The sequence below is a fragment of the Ptychodera flava genome, chromosome 22, assembly GCF_041260155.1.
Source record: "Ptychodera flava strain L36383 chromosome 22, AS_Pfla_20210202, whole genome shotgun sequence".
In the NCBI taxonomy this organism is placed as follows: domain Eukaryota; kingdom Metazoa; phylum Hemichordata; class Enteropneusta; family Ptychoderidae; genus Ptychodera; species Ptychodera flava.
The window spans coordinates 11,605,736-11,630,582 of record NC_091949.1 but is presented as its reverse complement, the minus strand read 5'-3'; the positions used below and the strand labels follow the sequence as shown (position 1 = coordinate 11,630,582).

Here is a 24,847-nt window from a genome sequence, read left to right as displayed (position 1 = left end):
TAGCAGTCACTCACTCTGAATGCCAGCACCGCCTTGTCAAACTTTCCTGAAAAACAGCAAATAACGACTTTCCCTTTTCAAACATTTTATTAAAAGCTAGAGGACCTCTACCATAGTTAATACACTAAGGACTCCCCAACTTCTTCTTATTTGGTCAGTTTTTCAAAAGTTTTAACAGGCTATAACTCTGCAATGCCTTTGTGCCCAAATGTCTAGTTTTTTTTATTCCACAGAGAATGTTGACTACTTTATATTTTTAATAGTTTTGTTGAAATTTATAACTGACGCTCTAGCCTTTCCAACCACCTTAAAACAGAATAGTAAGAAAAAATCTGTCAAGTCCTTGCCAAGATTAAACTGTGTGTGAACATGAGGTGTACCAATACAACAACATCAAGGTGACAATGTATCATGATAAAAGATTCTTTTATGTAAATATCTAATGTTTTAAGTTTATACAAAGATATTCCCGGTCAAAGTGAATCCCAACATTTTGTGAAATTTTGATAAGTTTTACCTTTTAGAAATTTGCAAAATGCATTAAACCTTTCATTACATAAAGTATCTTTTAAATTAGTGGATTTCAGTGTTTCCACAGTTTTCCTCTAGCACAGATAAACTACGCAGAAATATTTTGAGCTGCAGGTCATATTTTTTAAATCTCTAGCCAATCATGAAATGCATAATATTCACAATTGACTCCAAATATCTTAAACTTCAATGTATGCCTAACAATTAGTTTTAAAGTGACACTGAAATTGAAGTTCTGTACTGTACAGATGTTACTTCTAATTTAAGATGATGTGATGTGCAGACCACATTTAGTATTGAGTATTCATATTTCAAATCAAGAGTATTATTGGTGAATCACTCACACACAAGGAGACAGTGCAACACAGTGAACACTTGCTTTATTATATATTGCCTACAGTGTTGATGATAAGGTTTGCTGTATCTATTGGCATTAAAGTCAACTCACACTTTAGATAAAGGAATAAGTGTTGAAAAGTGTGAAAATTACTGCACTGACTTGTCAGATGTTCCATGTTTTCAAAGACGGTTCATGTTTGCAAATGCCTTGTAAACTTGTTTCATCAACTGTGACAGTGATGTGCTGTGCATTTTCTTGGATTTAGCAAAGAATGACTCAAAATTGATTCCTTTAGGCTGCTCAATTGTAAATATTCCAGACAATGTTTTGAAAATTCAATACTTGTTGGGAAATTTCATTGAAATAAACTCAACCTATTTGGCATTTTGTCATTATTGTAATTTTTCATTTATTTTCCAATGAAAAAATTTGTAATTTCCAAAAAAGATTTTCTGCTATTAATGTCTGAAAAAAATATCGTCAAGCAGGAGTGATCAACCTTATAGCTTTTTTATTCATTAATCGGTACACATTTTATTTTTCATACTATCTTATTTTTTACATGACAGGGGCATTTCCCAATGGGGACTGAACACCATGATCAAAGGAAAAGACAAAAAATAAAATCTTGCAGCTTTACCACCTGGCAAGGATGTTTCAAAATTACACTTGTCACCCAAAGATATCGTAATAATTTAAATATTTCAATGGTGGGACAGAGGTAATTGCCCCCGAGATTTTTGTATCTTTCATGTCAACCTTGAAATTTCTTGAACTTTCCCAGATTCTTCCCTAAACTATTAAATTTGATTGACAAATTCCCCCTTGAGTACAAAGAAGATTGTTGAGCTAGTGTTGAATTTGTAGAGAACACTCGTATTTAAGGCCTCACAATATGTTATATACGATTTTATGGTAACATGTGATTTGGAACAGAAAGTTCAACTTAATGTACTTCTTCAAGGAAACTTTGCACCATTCTCTTTCATCAACAAGAATAAAAATTAGCAGTCAAAAAGCAAAGTTTAAGATTAAAGAAACAAGTTTCCTAAAATTAAACTAATATTTCAATTTCACAATAGCAGCAGCATCTATCCTGTGTAAAATCCTATGTGAAAAATTTAGTTTGTGATTTTCACAAAAAACATAGCAGTGAAAATAATTTCCTTTACTCCATATAATGGGCTTCAAATAAGTAGACACAAGCAATGGACCAGAAAAGTATTGTGAAAATATGTGTCCGTAAATGTGTCCCCAAGGTGCAGTCTACCCTATATAAAATACAGCTGTGTTGTCTCAGCTACAACACAAAGGATCATAAGCAGCTCATTTGTAGTCGGTATCCATCTCTTTAATATACAACACTTTCATTTTATCATGTTCAGCTAGCTCCACAGATGTAACTACAAATTGTTCAAAAATGGTGAAAGGTTTTGAATAGCATCTGACAACTAATAGATGACTGGTTTTATTTGACGAAACACTAAAATCTCAATATAGCTGATCACTGTTTGTGAATTTATTCAATATGCAAACAAGGCATAGTACAGAGCAGAGAACAGTTGCAACTTTACCCACAGATTGTGTTTTTCCCCCTGTGTGGTTTTTGCATGTTACTTACCAGCAACTGTTCGAAACAAGAATAGAACAAAATTTCAAAAAATAACTCGTACATAGAATGCAGAACTCTCTTTCATACCAGCGTTTCTGCAATTATTCAAATGACACACATGTCAGCTATAGCCAGAAATAGTGTATTTTAATTGCGGCATATACGGAGCCATGTTTATCACACTTGTAGCTTGATTTACACCCAAATAATATTGCTGAGTCTGTAACTTTATGTAGAATAACTCTGACTTTGTAGCTTTCAATCTGTGATGAAAACTTTCTGTATTTCTGACATAGTCCATAGTTTAGTTTTGCTCTGTTTAGTATATTTTTGGTTGTTGTTGTGCAGTGTATAAGGTATAGACGTAACTTGTAAATCATTCTGAGCACTGCTCTGACCTGGGCTGTGTGACCGTCAATATGCTAATACTGCGATAATTAAATTCTCTCTATAAATGGAATTATGTCGGTCACACTTTGAGTTTAAAAAAAGGACTGTCCATTTAAAGCATTGAACAATCAACCAGGGATCACTATACACAACCCATATGAATTGAAATTGAATATTTTGATCGAAAACACAATATTCCTCTGAAAATTGGCATTGAAAAATTATAACAAAAAAGTGAAATTGTCCACACAAGCATTAAAGGAAAAGGAAACTCTTTTGAGTTGAAAACAACCACATCTTTAACAGACTGTGGCCATTTTCCTTGCAAAAAATTTTACATGTATAAAGTGATGGTACAACTTTCCAACCACATATTTCTCATTTGTTTGAGCAATATTTTGGCACAATGGTTGTTAAACTATTCTATTCAAATAGTTCTTAGAATATCCACATCATCTTTGCTCTGACTATGACTCCAGCCACAGGCAGGTAGGCAGACAGGGCTTCCCAACTTCTATGTGCAAAACATATGGTAGTAGAAGCTGCTTTGCAAGAGCTATATGGGTGAATTTAACTCAAATCAAGTATACTGGTATGTCTGTCTATGCGTGGACGAGGATATACGGTATCAACGTGTCTCTAGTGTTTTAAAGTGGTTTTTCTTTGTCATTTTAGCACTTAAAAAAGAGAAAACAGCATTTAAAATTGAGTAACTTCCATCAAACAGCAATGCAGTGCCAGGGGTCGAGCATTGTTAAGGAATTTATGTACCACACATACTAGACTGTGACACTGGCAGTGAAGCAGACGACAAAATGTGGCAACACTTGTATATGGCAAAGTCCAGGCTACATGTTTCACCATGGCAGTTCTGAAACCAAAATGTCTACATTGCACTCTTTTAATTAATATCTCCATGCATTTAGTTAGAGAATTAGTTCTGACACCGATCTTTCCTATTGTAGATGTTGGCTTCAATCAGTGTTCGAAATAACACCTGTCCGGCAGTCCGAGACTGGTTGTTTTTCTGCCGGACTGGTAAAATAAAAAAGTTACCAGTCCGGCGGACAGGTTCACTTTAGCGTGGGGAGTCTTCTTTAAAACTATGTCTGCTATTTTTTCTCCGGGCTCCCATTCGAATTTTATGGCAAGACAGTTTTCTTTCCCGTAAATTCATCCTACTCAACAGCGCATAACAAAAATACTTAGGCACATAAAAGTAATCGCAGTATCAGGACTGGTAAGTTTTTGGCAGGACAGGCAACTTTTTGAAGTTACCAGTCCTGGTGACTGGTTGATATTTTCCACGAATTTCGAACACTGCTTCAATGCTAGTTGAGGGGCCTAGATTTAGCACTGGCATATTTAGTTTACGATCACTAGTAAGAGTTCTCATCCAATCCGAATGATGCGTTGGCATACTTGACACACTGATATCATACTGGTCATTTACTGGTAAGGTGACTTTTACAATGAAAAACATAATTTCACTAGGTCATTACATGTAACTAAACTTGAACTTGTAGAATCTGATGCCATGGTCAGATTTATCACTTTTTTATGCATTGGATATTACTCCTGCATTTAAAACAAAATTTTTTGGGGATAGAAGTCATAGTTGTAACCAAATCTATTATAACTAAATCCTGCATTTTCCTTTTATTTTGTACTGTCTGAATGAAATCCTTAGTGCGCAGTATTTGCCCTTTCAAATTAAAAGTAGAAATCAGCCTGTTCGTGTGGAGAATTTTTCAAAATATTAATTCTACAAGCTGAACATCTGTTCACATATCACTGTTCTAAATCCCATTAGAGGAATGTGTCCACTGTGTTGTAGCAATCAATAAGAAAGTGTCCTAAATTGTCTTTATATATGGTAGGCCCTATTAGTATAAGGATTCATTAATTCTGCTATTGATTATGTATATCATGATTACATTGGGAATGAGTGAACCTGGAAGTTATCATGCATTATAAAATAAAATGTCCTTGACAAAAATTGCTTGTCAGTATTAAAATGAACTTGCTACTCACAAACAATTAATATCCTCTCAACATTTTCACATTTTATGGTGACTGTAAATTCAACATGAATTTTGGAGAATATTGATTTGAAATATTTCACACCATCTGCAAAAATGTTACAGGATTTTGTGCATAGAGAGACTACTACTGTTCTATTTTCTGAAAACTTAAATTCACAAAATCTTAAAAATTTTCAAGTCAAGCTCAATGCCTAGCTTGAATTCCAGTCAATAAATATCCAAATAGCGTACCTCTAACAATTTGATGGAAGACACAGAGGGGATGAAGTAGGGTCAGAGGTGAAATAACTATCCATAAGTCAGTGTGTATGCGTGTCTTACCCAGGATTTGTTAATAAACAACTTTTCATATGAAACAAATGCCTGGTCATATCCACTTTGCAATCACTCAACGCTTTAAGGCAGTACACCTACACGTAAAGTATGACTGCTCTATGCCCACTTTGCAATCACCCAATACTTCCAGGCTATACACACATACATTCAACCTAAAGCTCCACATGAAGTGACTGTTGTTATCATCCATCTAATCCTGCCCAGATGGTCACATTGCTATACACGCATTCAATTCCTTTCATGTAGCAGTCCAATTTATGTTTGTATTTTAAATGAATGAACAGTGACATCAGCTCTGCAAACAACAGTTCCAGAAATGATATGACATTTCTGTTCAGATATGAATCAACAAATAGGCAAGAGATGTTTTAGAAAATTATTCACTGTTTTGACAAAATTTTCCGTTTATATCATAAAACTTCTGCATTCAATATTTAGTTTAACCAATCTTACTTAGTGTGTAAAGATCTCAGATATTCTTGTATTACAAGTGTATTACATTAAATTTTCCAACTGTTAGTACAATATAATTATAATATGAAGGCTATATTTCCCTCTAGTTGCTCTATTTGAACTTTCATCCTCTTTTTTGATGGATACTCGAAAAATCAATTGTGAAAAGATGGAAACACAAAATAGGAGCTGTTTTCCTAAACATATGCTTACTCAGGCTGAAGTAGCTCCATCTCAAATTAACATTCCCCTTTAGTTTGATACCGTGTGTTGACAAAATCATCGAAAAAAGTGGAATGTATTGCACTTTATGACTGATTGGATATTCACTTTGATATTGGATATTCATGAAGGATGATCAAAGCTGAAATATTTTAAGTCATTTGTGAGCAATTGTGAAAGAAATATTATCATGTCTGAAGACAAATTGCTGTAAAATGTAAAAAGCCTTGAAAATTCACGGTTCAATTCATGACAATTGTATATTTGGGTAAAGAGCTGGATACAGTGCAGCTAGTTCGAATTTACTTTACTTACACAAATACTGAGAGCTGCGTATCAATAAATGGGGAAAATTGTGGCTGATGGCATTCCCATGTTAGATAAAATCGTCCAATTTAATCTAATCAGGCCTTGTTCAAGGACAATAATCAATAATTGCTCATAATTGTTTTTATATCCGTTCACTTACGCTTAAATTTCAGCCACATTGGTCACTGACATCTCTCCCATTTAAGATCAATCCTCGGTTGAAAAATTTACATTATTTTAGGTGTTCTGGGTGGCTTTGACATAAAAAATGTCATATCAGATCTTTGCATATCAGATTTCATGAAAGAAATCAGAACTCCAGATAATAACGTTCCATGCTGCAAGATTTAACAATGACAACGTAATTATTGCAATTTCCGTTTTCCTTGGGCAAATATCTCTGTAATCTCTTTTAGAGAATGTAGTTTGCCGCAATTTCCTACACATACATATTTTGACCCAAAAAATTTCTTTTGCAAGTAAATTGGGACATTTGCAGAAGAGGTAGGGCATTTATCTTGATTCTGTATTGCAGAGAAATTACAGTATTTGTCTGCTCAGATATAATGGCAATAATTATAGCTTTGACATTTCAAGAAATTTGCAAGCGGTGAGGAACTTAATATTACTCTACAATATGTGCATGCACAGTTTTTGTACATATGGTACTGCGTATGCACACTACAAATGTATCGGGTACAGCTTAACTCTTTCTTGATATTTCACTTTGAATCTCAATCCCCTCAGCAAGATAACAAATCATGCCAATTGTAGAACAAAAGGGTGAAAGAAAATTTTGCCAGTCCTTACAAAGGGAAACTCATTGTTTGTGAACAAAAAGGATAGATACTATATATTTGACTCCATAAAACATTGATTCAAGGAAAATATTCTGTGAAGATCAAAACTCATGATAAACAAAGTTACCTTTTGCATAATTGAAAAGTGTGAATTAATATTTAATTGCATTGCTATTTGAGGAGCACATTTCAAAATCCACTGATAGTTTTGAGTGTTCTCCCCAGAGCTATTATAGAGTGGTGGCCGCCACTCTATAATTTTTGGTAAACAATAGAAATCATTACCATAACAATTACATTTATTGTTATGCAAATTAGCCGCCACTCTATCAGAAAATCCTGGGGAGATCACTGATAGTTTTGAAGATCCAAGAACCAGTAAATCTGGGATCATGGGAAATCAGATGATAACTGATAAACATTTCAAGTATTAAACATCACGCTCAATGAATAAAACAGCAGTTGAAAAAAAACCAATTAATAATATTTCCCTGATCTGATGCTGAAAACCAGCCTTTTCTGAAAATTCTTAGATATTTTCATAGCATGGGGAAAATATATAAAAAATCTGTGGTTAAAGAACAGTGGAATCAGCTGATGAAGTTGACTTTCCTACATATATATGTTGGTATTGATGGAGCTTGCTTGGATTACCTGTATGTTTTTGGTACTTTTGATTTAACTAAGTTGAAATTTTTATCATATCAACATTTGCAATCGCCTAAGTCATTGTCACCATCCACTCCAACTTACTCAGAAAAATGATATGATGGTATATAAACGGTATATTGCTCCTCTGTCCTCAAGCCTAAAAAGTAGCATTTGTTTAGATTTATTCATATTGTGCCAACACTAGAAAGTCCTTAAATGTAAATAAAGATATAAAATTATTGTTTGAACTAAAATATTGTTTTTAACTTTTGTGTGAACAATGCTTTATTAGAATATGAGTCTTGCATAATAATTTCTGTCTAATCAAGTTTAAATATATACTTGACATATTGTTAGTTATTCACAAAATTGTTACAATCTCTTGGAATGACAGCTGTATTTCGACCAAGGTCAAATAAAGCCAGCAGGATGTTCTCTCAAAATGGGCTGTGGATGTGCTCCAGGCGGGGGTTTATTTCCGATGAGATACTACATTAACGTAATTAAAAAGATCTGAAAACCTATTCTATGACATCTCTTTTGGCAAGAGTTGGTAAATGCGAATGAAATTCACTTTATAACAGAACGACCTGTATATAGGTGGTTGAAAGGGCTGTTGGACTACCTGGAAATGGCAACAGTCTCTGTTCTTCTCAAAATAGCACTGACAGCAAAATGACAATTTGCTAATTTTAGCAAACAGTAACATTGAAATTTCCGTTTTACTATTCTTCTTTCCAGTGATCCATTTGTTCATAGTTGCACAAACATTTTTCTCAACAGAACTGGCAAATATACACTTCAACTCGGATAAATATTAATTGCATGTATCAGGAACAACATTCCTAATATCAATGACATAATGCTTACTCAAGATCCAAACTGAAAGCCTTTCAACTTATGTTTTTGGAAATCTGTCACCACTGGCCCTATAAACACACATTTAAGGTAGTATGCGCCTCGGAAGTGAAAGACTTGAACTTTTGCTCAAACTTTCCTCAAGGATCTTTCAACCATTCTCTTTCAAAATCAAGAATAAAAATTGGGTGTCACGGTGCAAATTTTGGTACTAGAGAAACAAATAATCAAAGATTTACCAATATTTGAAATTCAAAATGGCCGCCATTCCTGTGTTAACTCTTTAGAGAAAAATAAAATTCTTGAATTTCGAAAAATTAAGCCGGTAAAAAGTTTTCTTTCACCAAGAACTTAAAACTGAATCCCAACAAGTGATAGATCAGAATAAAATTGTAAATTTTGAGAGTCTGAAAATCTGTCCCGGAGGCGCATTCTACCTTAACCAATACAGAACACAGCAGAGGAACATTACACATATGCATACCATCCCCACTTGTAGAAACATAGGAGAATGTTAAAAAATTTATAATTTCTATTCATCACATTAGATTTCAATTGTGCTTATCTGCATCCAGCGTATGAGCTCAGTACGTTGGATACCAGAATTCACTACTTTGTGATGCCACAATGTATTAATTTGCATTATTACATTTTATCGTCACCTTGTATCTTAGACAATTTGAACACACCATTTCATATTTAATGACACTCAGGGTGCTAAAAATTGACATCTGAAATTTCTAGTCGTGACTATTTCATATCACCTGGCTTATAACATAAAATGGGGTCATCTTTGGGAATTTACAACCAAAACTTTAAGGCTATCACACAAGATTTTATTTCTGACAAAAATGAGGCAAAATCTTTGAAAATAATGTGAGTTAGCTTGATCAAAGACATCTTTACAAACCTATAGAAACATAAAATTTATTGATAAACAGTTTTAGATTAAAAAGAAGATATTTTACCAATGTGAGTGAATGATCCCCAAAACAAAAGTTGAGATTTCATAACAATTTGAACAAATCTCAATGAATATAAATACCCAAGTTCAAAATATCTGAAAAGCTGACATTCAACAACAGACAACCATCTACTGCAAATTTTCTGCATTGTTGACTTTGGAACCAAATATGAAGACCTTGATATTTCCAAGGGATGTACTTCCAGGATAGGTCATTGAGTAATACAAAAGGCACAATTAATCTAGTTTCATACTTCCAAGAACTGCCCATCAATATTACAAAGAGATTTTACGGAGCATGCAATCAGAGGAACCTTAATGGATTACTTTGTATGCAAGGTAATGTTCAGATTGTATTGATTGTACATTTGTCAATCCATTTAATGAACTTGCTATATATAAGTCTTGATTCCTTGGGGACTTCAGAGAAAAAGAAAGACAAAACAAGCATTTTAATTTGTATCCAGTATCAATCAACCATCGGCATGCTAATTAAACTTTATTCCATTCTTTTTTCAGATTACCTTAGTACCTGATTCTCTTTCAAGTTTTGTTTTTCTCCTGAGTACAGATGATTGTGTACTTGGACTTTTAAAAATTTATTACAACTCATACCGACAGCTTTTTGGAATGGGCTGACCATTTTTCAAAACATGATATAGAAGATTGATCTTTTTACGCTGTCCTGATGTACACTGAGGATTTGTTCAGGGTAAACAATCCCTCACAACACAGCATTACAGCAACACTGCGGTACTGGGTTGGGAGTAAGTCTAGTGTCACCAAATATGAAGTTGCTAAGGGTGACCTGTCACTTTAATGAAACATAGATGTAAAGCCAAATAAATATCATATGATAGAGAAACAGACCAAAGATCAGTCAGTGCTCATGAGAATCACTATATCAACAAGAAGTACATCACAACTTTGACTTTCAAAATTCAGTGTATAGTCATCGAGAACACTAACATTTTTTGTTTCAAAGCAGCACAAACACCAATATAACAAATTATCAGCATTTGTTTGCCTGTTCTACATTGTTTTTCTGTTCTGAATTACTTTACTGTGACAAAATAAGTTACTGATGCCAGATGACCAAACTGATTGTTTTCTCTGAAAGTCAGATCCCCAGGGACAGACATTGAGGAAAGCAGTCTCTGAGTATTACAAACGTCCTTGGTGAAAATGGCAGTTGGGACACATAACAGAAAAATCTTGAAAGAAAACATCGCCAGTACAGTGTTATGTTTCTGTAAATCTCTGTGGATTATAGATTTATGCTACTGTTTGAAGATATCAGGTAAGGCATCTTGCTCACTGATAAAAATTGTATAACTTGGTTTTGGTGACGTGAATATCATATGGCATCACAGAAAATAATTGTAAAATTTAGTTTGAATTTATTCAATGTAAAACTTCTCATTTCAGAAAGAGCTTGTGCACCTAAAAATTGAAACGACTTTAACTTTTGCTCAAACTTTCCTCGATGAAACTGGCAACCATTTTCTTACTAAATCAAAAATAAAAGTCAGGAGTCAAAGTACTAGAGATACAAATTACCTAACATTTACTGATATTTGAAATTCAAAATGGCCACCATCCCTTTGTTAACTCTATGGGGAAAAATTAAAGTTTTTGATTTTCGAAAAACTAAGACGATGAAAATCTATTAACTGTGAGAGCTTTAAAATAAGCCCCCACAAGTGGTAGACCAGAAAAGCATTAAAAGAGAGTCCAAATAGCTGTTCCTGAGGAGCGTATACTTTATTGATAAAATTCGTATGATATCATTTACTGTTTTGCTGATACATGTAGATCTCAGCATGTTGAACATTTTTGTCGATGGGTATCTTTTGTCTGACTGATTGCCATTTTCCAGCTCACTTAATATGCAGTATACCCGGTACATGGGAATTACTTTTTCATATAGGTATGTTGGTTGCAATTACAATTAAAGGTGCTCTGGATGAGTAATCTTGTATGAACATTTAAGTCACTGGTGATGTCATCACCGTTACCTCATTGGTTAATTTTGAAGTCCATCAGTGTAGGTACGCACCAACAGGCAATGTAAACTGAATTTTCTAAGAAATATACAAAGTATGTTGTGACAATGCAATGTCATAGATAAAAGTTGGTAAGATATGACCCAAAATGGATAAGCAAATTTATTGATAATTCTAATATCATACTACTTTCTAATCAGGGGGTATTTTGATAATCTAAAAGCCAAAGATAGGAGTAAAACTTCCAAATTTGGATTCACCCTTTTTGTTTTTAATGTTATTCTGAGCTTATTTGACCCACATACTACCAATTAAATCAAATTTCTTTTCCAATTTCAAATTTTTCCAATTTTCAAAACATTATGAAAACGTACAGAACAATGCGATCACAGCACTGGAAACAAGGTTGTGGAGTTTACAGTATTTCTGGTCTCTGTGTAATTGTATATTCTGAAAAGTTGCTTACAGGAAAAATCAATATGCAAGTGTACATCCAAGATTTTGAAAACTGTCCATGTACATATACTAGTAATTGATCCCCAAGTGATGCTTGCTACGCCCCTTTCCAGTATATGAAATTTCAAAGGGATTGGAGGGAATATTTACAAGGAATATGTTGTGTTTTTACATGGATTGAATAGTTTATCCATCACATAATGACAGAAAAGGCAACTGTGGCATGCTTACTGTGTAAAATATTTTCAATGAGAACCTTCCCTGCAGGAAACATCTGTCGTCGAAATATACAATGTCATATTGCAATGACAATGCAACTGAATTAAGTTCAATGAAATGTTGAAAACCTTTTGTACAGATATAGGGTTAAATTACACTTGTGACATTCATTACAAGATAGGTCACCTTCATTTGTAGCATCAATCCCTCATATAAAATGAAAATGAAATAAAAAGACAAAAAACATAAAAATAAATATAACAGTAGAATAAAAAATACACAATGAAAAGGTACACACAATGCAGGATGAGATTAACAACTGCTGCATGTTGTCACTTGTTTTAGAATTCACACTACTTATCTGGAAAATAGCTTTTCTTGATGTTAAGCTCCACTGCACATTTCAATTTACAATTATCAATAATTCAAACAAATATATTTTTATCTATTCCCCATTGATGGTCATATTAATTATTAGTATCGTGCATTTATGGCTGGCATTAAAGCACAATGTTCACTTCATTCAATGTTTTTATTGAGAGAGTAAATTTAGTTTTGAAAATTACAAATACTACCGTACCACAGTACTTTTGCATGCCTCAGAACATTAAAAATGACAGTGCTACAGATGGCTTTGAACATAAAGGACATTGTACATCCACTTGTACGTTTGGAAATACATGTATGTAATTCACCTAGTACGCTAATACCCTTGTTTTATTGCATTCTCACGGGCCACATAAACTATTTCGGCTTCCAGAACTCATTATTTTTGAGAAGGACCCTTACTTTTTGACATGGCGGTATCCTATCTCTCATATCATTTAAATACTCAAGTTGAAATTTTTTATCTCAAACCACATCTCATAGCTTTGTTAAAAAATTGCTGATGATATCTGTATACTTTCAATCACTAAAATTGAAGAAGCCACACGCATAATTTATTCACAAACAGCAGAATTGTAATGTTGCCAGAGAAAATTTCATTTTTCAAAATATCACCTGCATAGTGCTCTTCTTTGAATTTTTTTCTTTTTCAGATATTCTACACTTTTACATGAAATTAACTATAAGAACTGGATGGAGATGACAGCAAATCTTGATACTGTGACACGTTTTGATGTGCGTCATATATTTTCTATCATTGAAGATGGTCAGGCCACAGGGCACTTTCCGGTATGGTACTGCACAAGCAATTTCTCAATAACTGGCCTTCAGTTGAGCAAACAGAATTCCTAAAATGGTCATATTAATCTCGGAGCAGCTTTGCTAAGTGTGCAAGGGACCCGGAATAATCATTAATCTGACGGAACTGTTTCAAAGCAGGGTATGAAAATGATTAGAAGTGACCTCCAATGGGTTTTGAAAGATGTTTTGCATTCTCTGGAAGTTCACTTTTGATATATTTACCACTCTAAAAAATTCATCTCACTGTTTTTTATGATATTTCCACCAACTTTTTTACTTGCTGCTAATGAAATGGAAGCTATATGATTGAAACTGTCTGTCTGCGCAATAACTTGATTATACATACCTCAAAACATATCTAGTTGATATGTCATGCAAATAGAAATATTCTACTTGCTGTGATTAAAGCTTATATCTAAAGTAGCTTCTTGTTTGTGCAGCTTGAATAATTGACATTTGCATTTTACTTATTTATGAATGATCACAAGATAAATCTTGGAAAGGTAGCTTATGTGTAGATTACATACAACATAGGGAAGCCCAAGTACTTCTGACCAGAGATATCTTAACCACCAATTTGCATAATACAGTCAAATATCTCTAATACGTTTAAAAACCTGAACAATTTATTTCATTTCAGTATATTACTCTATTTTTAATAAGGGTAGCCTGGTAAACTCTAGAAAAAATTTATCTCCCGAAATCTAAAACCAAATAATTTTGTTCTTCAGATGCCAGGGATGAGAGACAGATTTGATCAATTACTGACAGGTGTGATTTGCATTATTAAGCCTTAAGGTAATTTGCATCATATTTAGATTTCTACCAATGCTGAAGCTCAAAAGTTTACATTGATAAAGTTTCATCATATATATATATATATATATATATATATATATATATATAATATATATATATATATATATATATATATATATTATATACACACACAAAAGTTTACATTGAGTTCATATATATATATATATATATATATATATATATATATCTAATGCAAAGATATGGAGAGGAAGAAAAAGAAAGAAACATGGACTACAAGAAATGAGGATGGCTGGAATATGAGACACAGTAGCTGCACAGTAGCTCCATAAAACTGAAATAACAGATAATCAGATTGCTGGACAGACAAAGCAGTGGAAGACAAGGGAGGCTTCAAAACCCCTTTCATCCCCCCTTTCCAGTATATGGATCCACTCATCCTATTGAAAACAATGGAGCCATACAATAGTCTAATGGTGAAAAGGTTATTATAGCATTATACCAGTACATGCCTGCAAGATAATACTATAAATATGTTATGATGGATGTGTAGAAAAAACATGGGGAGAAGAACTGCACTGAAAGTTAGGAGCTAAGACGAAACTACACAGAAACCAGGAGACATACTCAGGAGAGTAAATATATAGACAGCCATGTGAGAGAAACAGACAAACACATCTGAGGAGATATCAGATGAGAGTTTAGGATGCAGGGTTTCTGTGAGAACAACAAAGTGTGAGCTGACAGTGACTGTGATGGAAAGTAATACAGCATTGTTAGTTATAGCTATAGGAGACTCACAGATCACAGATGGCCGTTGGAATTACTCAGGAGAAATACATCAAATATGATGAGTCAGAGGTTTAGCTAATGCATTACAAGTCACGATCTGTCTGCTCTAGGAGTTTAACATCTGATATGAACTGGTCTGATGCATGTTTCAATATGCTGTAAATCTGATACAGTGCATTAAGCATCGGTCTGACGAAGAAAAGATACACAAATCATAAATCTAGTCTATATTGTCTTTGCCTCGGTCCAGACCAATCTGATAGAATGTAAAAAGCTTGTTTATCTTGTTGGTGTATAGCAGGTGTCACTGTTTCTGCGTATCTGTCAGAGTTGTATATTTATAAACTTTTGATTTTTTTTGAGGCTATATAATATTAAATTTACTTCGTGTCAGCATCCTTTGCTTCGTTGAACTCTAATTTTGTACAGGACGTCTGCTTTGGGTTCGGGATCCTAAATACATGTACACTGTATAAATACCAGATAACAAATTCCACTAAACACAGTCCGTGCACTATACATCAATTGGCTATCCACACAGTCAGTGAAACTAAAATCTTTACTAAATCCACAAAGTCGGTGAAAGTAGAGTCTATCAGAACAGGGACACTTAAACTGATTAAATTACTTGTAAGCTGCATATGTGGCCTGTTTCCTAATAATGCTCTTCAATCTACATTCTGTAGAGAAGACTGACAGAAATTAGAGATGATTTTGACAACAACGAAAATTAATGCATCGCGTTGATAAATGTACTGAACTGTTGGTTGGAAAATAAAACAGCAAAAAAGGCGTGCGAAAAGTTTTTCCTTGAAACAATGTTAAATTGCAAGGATAAAATGCTTAAAAAGATATAACCTATTTAATAAATACATGAAATTTATCCATATTGAGAATTTCAATTGGCTGTCAGACTCATCACAGAAATTTCTAAATTAGTCAGTATTTTGATGAAGTGAAGGGTACATCTCTATTCTATTTAAATTGAGAACGACGCATGCAAATTTTTTAAACAAAAAATATGAAATGTAATACCTGGATATATTTTTTGAAAAGTGTCAAATCTTGAGATAAAAATGATATTTTTTTTCTGTTCAGTTTATATTGTGTAAATAAGCAGAATTTGCTTAATCCGGTACTTAACCTGTCCACCCATTCCCTCCAGACTGGTCCATACTCACCGTTGATAGCAATATGAGATTGGGCCAAACCATGGTGGTGATAGGGTTAAGAGACAGAGAATTTATTTTTCCCGTCGGCTAGGTGATCTTGTCTCCAAATTTTTTTCCAAACATTCTCACTTAAGATAACAACCGTTTGTCACAGTGGTGTGTACTCTAGCATCCACATTCAAGGTGACATTTTGAGTCTAGTCGGATTAATGTGTGTCAGATGTTTTGAGTGAATTTCCATTTTGAAATAGAGTTGATGATGATTGTCTGTCTACAGTTTATACAGTGATGGACACGGTGGCATGTGAAAAGAATGTTAAATCTCAAGACATCGGTCGAAACATGTAGAGAAGAATCCAATAGTAAGATTTGTTGAACTAAAATAGTTTGAAACATCATGATAGAAACTGTATGCAGTATTAGGTACCACTCTCTGGCTTTCTCACATTTTAGCAAATTGAAAGGAAAAAAAGATAATTTTGACTCACTCAGAAAATGAATTCATCTTCAGCTCTGAACCTTTAAGTACAGGTGTCTCTTCACCTGGGGCATCTTTCTCACTTTTCTCCATCTCGACTCTGTGAAACAAACACAATGAAACTGAAAAACAATTGAACTCCCCAAGCTACTGAACATGATGAAGCAAAGGCATCCCTAAGATGTTGAGAGAAATTTTGCCATAACCTTTGTAGGTCTTGCTTTATGGAATGTGTCGGCATGGAAACAGCTCTCAAGAGTATCCATATGTCTTTGTTTTGGCAGATTGTTTGATTTGGAAATTGCCCTAGGGAGACTCAGAATTTTGACAACATTTTGGAATATTTTTATTCCCTTTGTGTGTGTAACGACTTCATGACTTAACCTTTATAAAGAATTGACTGTACTCGATGAACACTTGTTCATGTGTAATGAGCATTTTACGTGTATAATGGATGTGGCTTCCAAAACCTCAGACTATTTCTTGGCGTCTGAAAATTGCCTCAAATTGCGTTCACATTGTCATTATGTGGCAAAGGGCAGGTATTGGTCTTTTCAGATCTGATGTAGATTTAACAAGATTCAAATAACAAATTACTTTTAAATGTGAAGAACCAAACACCATACCAATTGCTGGTTCTATAAGACATTGACATACACTTGCTTTGCTTCTGATTTTATGAATTCAAAATTAACCTATACGATTAAAAATTAAGAGTTTAACAAAGAATCTGAGTGAAAAACGTAAAGTGTGATTCTTCAACCTTTCGTTTCACTCAAACAAGAACATCCTTGATGAATGGTTATATTTTGATATACCAGCAGATCACAATGTTAAATACACATGACTTTAATATCTCTTAAGTTGCAACATTGAGTGTGTCAACTTCTTATGAATTCTGATTCAAAAAAGTGCTGGAAATGTAAAATTTGTTTATATGTAAATGATTATTAGACAAGTAGAAAGCAAATTTTATGAAAACCAGTTTTAATCACTGATTTGAGATTTATGTTTAATACTCCATGAAAGCTGCAGACTTCATGGCAAAGACAAAAGTTGAAAGCTATAATTGTGAAAGACTGTATATGATCAGTGGAGTGTATGATAAAAACTGAGATACACAGTGATCGAAGTCATAAACTGAACAACACACTATCATAATATTTTTCAATGCTGTATGTAGGTAAACTCACCATCAAGCTTAATTAGTTCAACCAATCTATTTTTTTCACAAAGTTATCTGTCATCTTATCTTTGGTAAGCCAAGGATCTACAGAAGCAATATTCACTAGGCCTATCTTAATTCAGTTAAGAGACTACAAGAAACAGTTCACAAAGAAAAAGTAGTACAAAGTTGACAATGTGACACTCATATAAATGGAAACCATTGAAGTGTGAAAGCTTTAAAGACAGTTTTGAAGAGGATTAACTTATATCCATTTATATCCATGAGTGTTGTAACTTCACAAAAAAAATGAAATGACTAATGAATTACTAAAAGAAGCAGTTTACACCAGTGTAGCAATTTGGCCCATGTGGGGCACAGCCCACAAACCGAGTCTGTGTGCCATAGCTTTTATTATTAAAATAATTATCAATTTTGTCAACCTTGACGATTTCTTGAAATTCATTTAAAGTGTACTTGTATTTAAACACTACCTAGTTAATATGGAAAAGGATTTACTACACCAATATGAAACGGTATGCAATTAAATCTCTCAATGCTTTAAAAAGTTCTGGATATATTAGATTAGTGGTTTACATTAACCCTTCTTTTTATTTTTTTAATTAGACTATTTCAAAATTGCAATCATATATGGGGTTTGAATTAATCATTTTTATGGTATATTGATAAACAATAAAATGCTAGTCAAACTCACAGAATACAAAGTAATTTTTAATTGTTAGTGTTATACAGACACTATAACAGATGAATGACAACCGAACAGACCATCAAAGGTCATTAGGTCAACATTGCAACACAATATTGGAGGGAAGTGAACATGTACCGGTACATATGTTGTGTGGACAGTGAATTTCCGCGGTTACGCAAACTAACCAGCATGTAGAGAAATTTATGGTGCAAATACAGTATTTTTGAAAACTAAATATGAGCTAGCCTGAATTTTATTTGCATAGAATCTTAGCAGGGGGAATATAAATATTACAAACAGATCTATCACACTGTTGCACTCCAATGAATCATTTTATTACTAAGTATGCCACCTATTGCTATTTCATATTAGCAAAAAAGATACATTTTGTGGATGAATGCTATTCTCTAGGTGTAAGTGACAAAATGGTACGTTATCTATGGATAACAGTACACAGTAAGAATATAAATCTACCCTATTGTGATGAATATAACGGAGCCAACACATTCTATAATGTACATTATTCATTCTTATGAAGGATTAAATTTTTCATCTAAAATGCACAAGTTGTCTGGTATTTTCGAATACAACCTGACAGCACATTTATAAAAACCATCACCTTTTTCATTATGATTCATCTCAGTGCGTTTATTCAGCTTTTCTCTCTTCAACAACGATTAAGTTTTTGAATTTGAAAACCATTGTGAGTCACTAAACTTTTCGTTTTTCTCAGAACTTACCATATTTTAGCACAAAGCATGTCATTTTCTGACACTTTTATGAATCAAGACAAAAGTGTCGATGAAAGTACTACGCATAAAGTTTCAGAATGACTTAGAATTCACACTTCCTGAATTCAGCAAAATCTATTTTTCTTGGCTGAAACATAACAGTCAAAGCTTCGATCTTGTCGAATATTCTCGATTAGTTCTACACCATAAGTAACTAATATACAGAGATCATGCTACAAATCAGCGATTATCTGATTATTTTTCCAATTTTTATGATAAAATGTACTTACCAAAATAGAAGTATTCTGTCAGGAATTTAGGAAACCAGGAGGTAGCAAAATATTTGCATGCAAAAGGTCTTGTTCCTCTCGATGAATCTCTTTTTGTCCTCCTTCAGATGTAGGCTCCTACATCTACAAATTGAATATAAGATAGGTACACCGTTTTAATAATAGACATAGTATATGTTTACAAGTGAAATTTATAGTTAGGACCGAAATCCTTAGTGATGTCAACAATAACAATGAAGTATAATCGTGTACTGAGTTGACGAACTGAATTATGGATATTTCATCAAACTTTTGAGAGTAGAACAAGAAAATACAGTTGGACACATGATGATAACAATACTTCAAAAATCCAACCTTCGAAAGTTCTGATTACTGTCCCTTTAACCACTCTGCAAAATGACAATTTTACATTGTCACCTTCATTTCACTGTGTATCAAACTTGTAAAATTTTTTCCAAATAATGATAGGAGAAGATATTTATATCATGGTTGAAGGAGTGAAATGAACAAACCAGTAAATATGATGATTTGATACGGTACAGCCAACATATCGTAGTCCTTGAAAGATGAGTCAACCCTAATTCGATGTACTGTCCATGACAATTAAACATTGTCATTACTGAAAACTAATTAACAACCAGCAGATCCATGAAAGGCATACTGGTATTATTTTATCGAATGTTCTCCATCCAAAGAGCTTTCCAAAAATAAATTTGAAAATAAAATTGTATTGGGTACATGAATTTTGAGATCTGTTTTTGCTGTATTGAAACAAGCCACAAGGCAAAAAACAAAAACATTTTGTTCTTTAGGTTTGAATGGTAGTAGCTTCCTTGACAATGTCACCCATTGGATTTGACATTGTTTTCAAACAGTGAAGAGATATTGCCCAAGTCAGTGAACATCTTATCCTTATGAAGTAGATTTACAAGAGATTGTATTTACAAGTATATTCTTCTGTAATCACTCTTTAACAATGACCTCTTTCTATTCTGTACATGATCAGTGTTAGTGCCTAAGTATGTTTGTGTTCAAATCATTTGTGGTGTGTAAAAATCCTTGAGAGAATTATTTTAACTTTTCACCATGGTTTGGACCTAATTTATTTTTATCAATGGTGAGTTGACCTGTTTACAGGAATTAGGTTGAATGCATGAAAATACATGTATATGAAAAAAGTACAACTGGGTTGGACTTTCTCTCTGTTCATAGTTTTCTGAGACATAAATTATTTATTTTAACTTTTCACCATGGTTTGGACCTAATTCATTTGTATCGATGGTGAGTTGACTTGTTTAGAAGAATTACTTTGAATGTGTGAAAATGTATGAAAACAGTACATTTGAGTTTGACTTTTTCTCTGTTCATAGTTTTCTGAGACATAAATTTAAAAGTTACCCTTGCATAGCTATACAATGACCTGTCACCAGAATGGTTTAGCCCACACCCATTACTATCAAGGGTGACTGTGGACCTGTTTACTGCGAATTAAGGGAGAACAGCTAGGTTAACACTGTGAAGTCCATATCGATATCACTTGTCCAATTTTTCAAGTCTTTGCCTGGAGGGGAAAATTAATTGAAAGTACAAAACACTATTAATATTGTCATGTCTGTCACTATATTTGTTTTAAAATTGTTGTCATATTGTTTCATCAAAAGTTGTATAAAACTGAAGCATTAGTTTAAAAGCAAAGAGCTACTTTGTGCTGCACCACTCTATATCAAAGAGAAAAAGGCTTATAATTGTGAAAATACAGAAGGTTGTTGTATTTACAGAGGAAACATAATACCATGCATATAAAACATGATGGTATTCCCACATGATCAAAAATTATTCAAAACTTTCAAGATGTATTTCATTTTGTAGCTGTTAATTTGGTAGTTCCATTCTGGTTTCACCAGAGACTGTCAAACTATGATTTTCTCTCAAAGAACACTTTACATTTCCTAATGCATGAATAAATGCATATATTGCATGATGGGCCATTTCTCTAGTCAGCAACTGATACTGTCTTTTCAATAATTGACCGTTGCTATGGTTATTGCAAATTTTCACAAAACCGAAGGAAAAATAGGATTGTGAATGATAGCTTCTTTTCTCTTAGAGATTAATCTCAAGTTCCAACCTTCAAACCACCTTGTGGAACATACAAGAGATGGAAATGTAAATTCCATATCCAGATAAGCCTGGTTCCCTTTCCAAACGATGCAAGATAAAAGAAATATGATGATTTGATGACATTTATCTTGGAAAAACATACATTAGACTATTTCTAATGTTTCAACATATCCAGCACTTGTTTACACTGTACGGACAGCATCAAACATCATGTAATTTTTGTTAGCAATTTTGCATTAAAATGTCTGTTAAAGATATGGAAAATAATGTTGATTCTTGATGCTAATAAATATGGGAGCCATGTTATCACCCCATGCTTAAAAGCAAATAAACTATGTTGTATAAAATAAGAAAACGCACCCGGGTTTTAGTAAATTACAATTCTTTACCGAAAAATTAATGCTTTTATACGAGCAAAATGGGAGATTACGTTGTATATTTGAAAATACAGCAATTACCTTAAGTTAGATACCTAATATTACATGTACTAACATACCATTACACGACACATGATGTAATGTGCACAGTGATTGAAGATGAACGTTAACATGATGAAATGACACGCACAACTATCCTGACGACATGTTTATTACCCCAGTGCTCGATTTCAGAGTTAATGGCAGATCACAAATGCAGGTCAATTTCTGTTTGCAGATCACAACGGGAATAAGGCACCAACGTGAATTAAGAATTACAGCAAGTATGGTGGCAAACAACTGCTCTTGTACAGATGACACACTTTGTAAAATCTGATTAAACAATGCACAGACAATACTTGACTCAATCAATTAACTCCAGTTAGATTATTAATTGACAGAAATGCATTGGAATTTCTCTAGATGTTGTAAAACTACTAAAAGCAACCTCGTTATGACTCTGACAAACACTTGAAAATCTTCCCAAATAAATAAATAATTAAATACACAAACACGAAAATAAAAATATTTCTAGATAAATAAGTGACTCAATCACTCCTCTTGAACAATGTGAATGAATACTTTTGCAACACTGCTAACACAAAAACCAGCATTATATATAAATTAATATTTAGTAAATAAACACAAAGGTGTAAAGTTTTGAAATGATATGAATGAATACTTATCCTTCTCATATTGTGAAATGTGAACAATTTTATCAAACAAAAAAGTTGTATAACATATTAAAATTGAATAAATATTTTCATTCAATAAATAAATTTACATGTAAATATATAAATAAATATATAAATAAATAAATATATATTAAGTAAATAAAACTTAATCTTCTGATCTAATCTCTGACTTCTTTATCTGGCTGTATTACCTATGATCTTATCTTTTAAATTGATGACATATCAAATAGCTACATCAAAGCATAGATCAGTTGAGTTAGGTAGCACCTCTGGCACTTGCAACATATGGTTGCTGTTTTGAATAACATTTCCAGTTGTTTCCGAAACACGTCATTCTTTGTAACCAGTGGTCCATCTGATTGATAGATGCGAGCCTCAGTACAATTTCGGAATTGAAATGAGTACTTTTGAGATTTAGTACTGTTGTAATCATATAAAGAACCTAGCATTTGAGTGTTTTTACTCAGCATGAGAATTTACTGACGTTAAAATATATTGTTGAATACTGCATTAGTTGGTTTATGAGTCAAACATTATTTCACACTGATGGAAATGATGAAATTTTGAAATTTCTGGGCCCCTTCCATCAAGATTAATCTTTTTAATGCAATTAAAGGGGATACAGCAAAGCGTCTGAAAACAATTCATCGTCTACAAAATTAGACACCAAGGCAAATTTTAATTTTACATCTTGTTTTATGAATACAATTTCAAACATATCTGTCAAGATATTTTTCTGGATTTATTGCTCCTAAATGAGGAGCATTGACACTTATTATCATTAATGGCTCTGGTTTTTATACACTATGAAAGTAATAAAAACAATCTAAATGCCTTCTGATTAGTCACAACGAGCAGTTGCATGATATGAACAGGGAAAATTTTGGACATGGGAATACTTGTGACATGAGGAGCAACAATCACTAAACTGAAAACATGATGAATATCATTTATCAGTGGACAAAATGGCGCTCTATCAATAATATCATGGATATAGAAAAACAAAATGGCAAGTCATTCATTTCACTGGTGTTATAGCAAAATAGAAAACATAAATATTTCATCATACTCTCTAAATATTATATACACGATACATGTCATATTGTCTGTTTGATTTAAAACAAGGATTAGGTCATTTAAAATATGTGTGAATGATTTGTATCTCACAAATCATTAAAATCATTTGATCTCTAGTCATGGAAATATATAATTTCTTGTTTTGAAAATATTGATCGTGGTTTGCAATCAACATGAAGAGTGTCATCACTGTCAGTATGGAGCTAGCATACAATTCTGTGCAAGACTGACATACGCAATTAGCAAGTTCATTAAATTATAGGAGAATGCGGCAAGACAATTAAACACCAGTCACATTATTTACCAGTCACAAATGAAAACCTGCCCAGTTACAACAACAACAAATGCTGTGCGCAGGTGCAACAAAGAATTTCCGCATCAAACTTGTTTTCATGTGAATGTGAAATTCAGCATGAGCATCCCTATGTGCTGATGAATGAGATGATATTGACACCTACTCTCCAGAGACATCACCTCAAAATGTACACACACACTTGAATTTATCAGAATTTTGTCAGTCTGTTCCCACTGGATTACTGGTAGCTTGTGGTCAGAAATTACAATTATACATCATAATAAACAGCTTTGGAACAGGGCTTAAATTAGTTTAGTTGATTTCAAGGTAAGAGGTCAGACAACTTCTCTTTACTTAGACTTGTCTGCCGACAAAAACTGGGAAAATTTTAGTCAAGGACAACAGAACAGAGAGGCAATAGATTGGATAAGTAGTGGTTCCTAATTGGCCCTACATTTTTGGAAAAAACAAGCAAAAGATTCATACTAACCCTTTGAGCTCTGTAACATTTCCCACCAATTAAATTTTAGTGCAACATTTTACCACTTTTTATGAATTTTTTGTAATCATTTTGATAATTTTGGACCAAACGGACATCACATTTCATTGGCTACAGTTTTTTTTCAAAATTTTGGCAAAAATCTGAAAAAATTTGACTGGGGTTACATTTTATAAAGGTGACAAAAATTGACTTTGGTGCTCAAAGTCTTAACCTGTTCACCCCATTCCAAGTAAACAGGTCCGCGCTC

General features: G+C 33.3%; 1 protein-coding gene across 1 annotated transcript in view; it reads right to left on the bottom strand.

Annotated features, from left to right (window-relative positions):
- Positions 1-24,847, bottom strand: part of LOC139122684 (uncharacterized) — a 50,579-nt gene that overhangs the window by 23,580 nt on the left and 2,152 nt on the right. The window contains exons 2-3 of the mRNA XM_070688299.1: positions 19,495-19,617; positions 16,610-16,699 (exon numbers count right to left, since the gene is read on the bottom strand). Coding sequence (XP_070544400.1) covers positions 16,610-16,692 — 83 coding nt within the window. The 5' untranslated portion in view covers positions 16,693-16,699; positions 19,495-19,617. The remainder of the gene's footprint in view (positions 1-16,609; positions 16,700-19,494; positions 19,618-24,847) is intronic.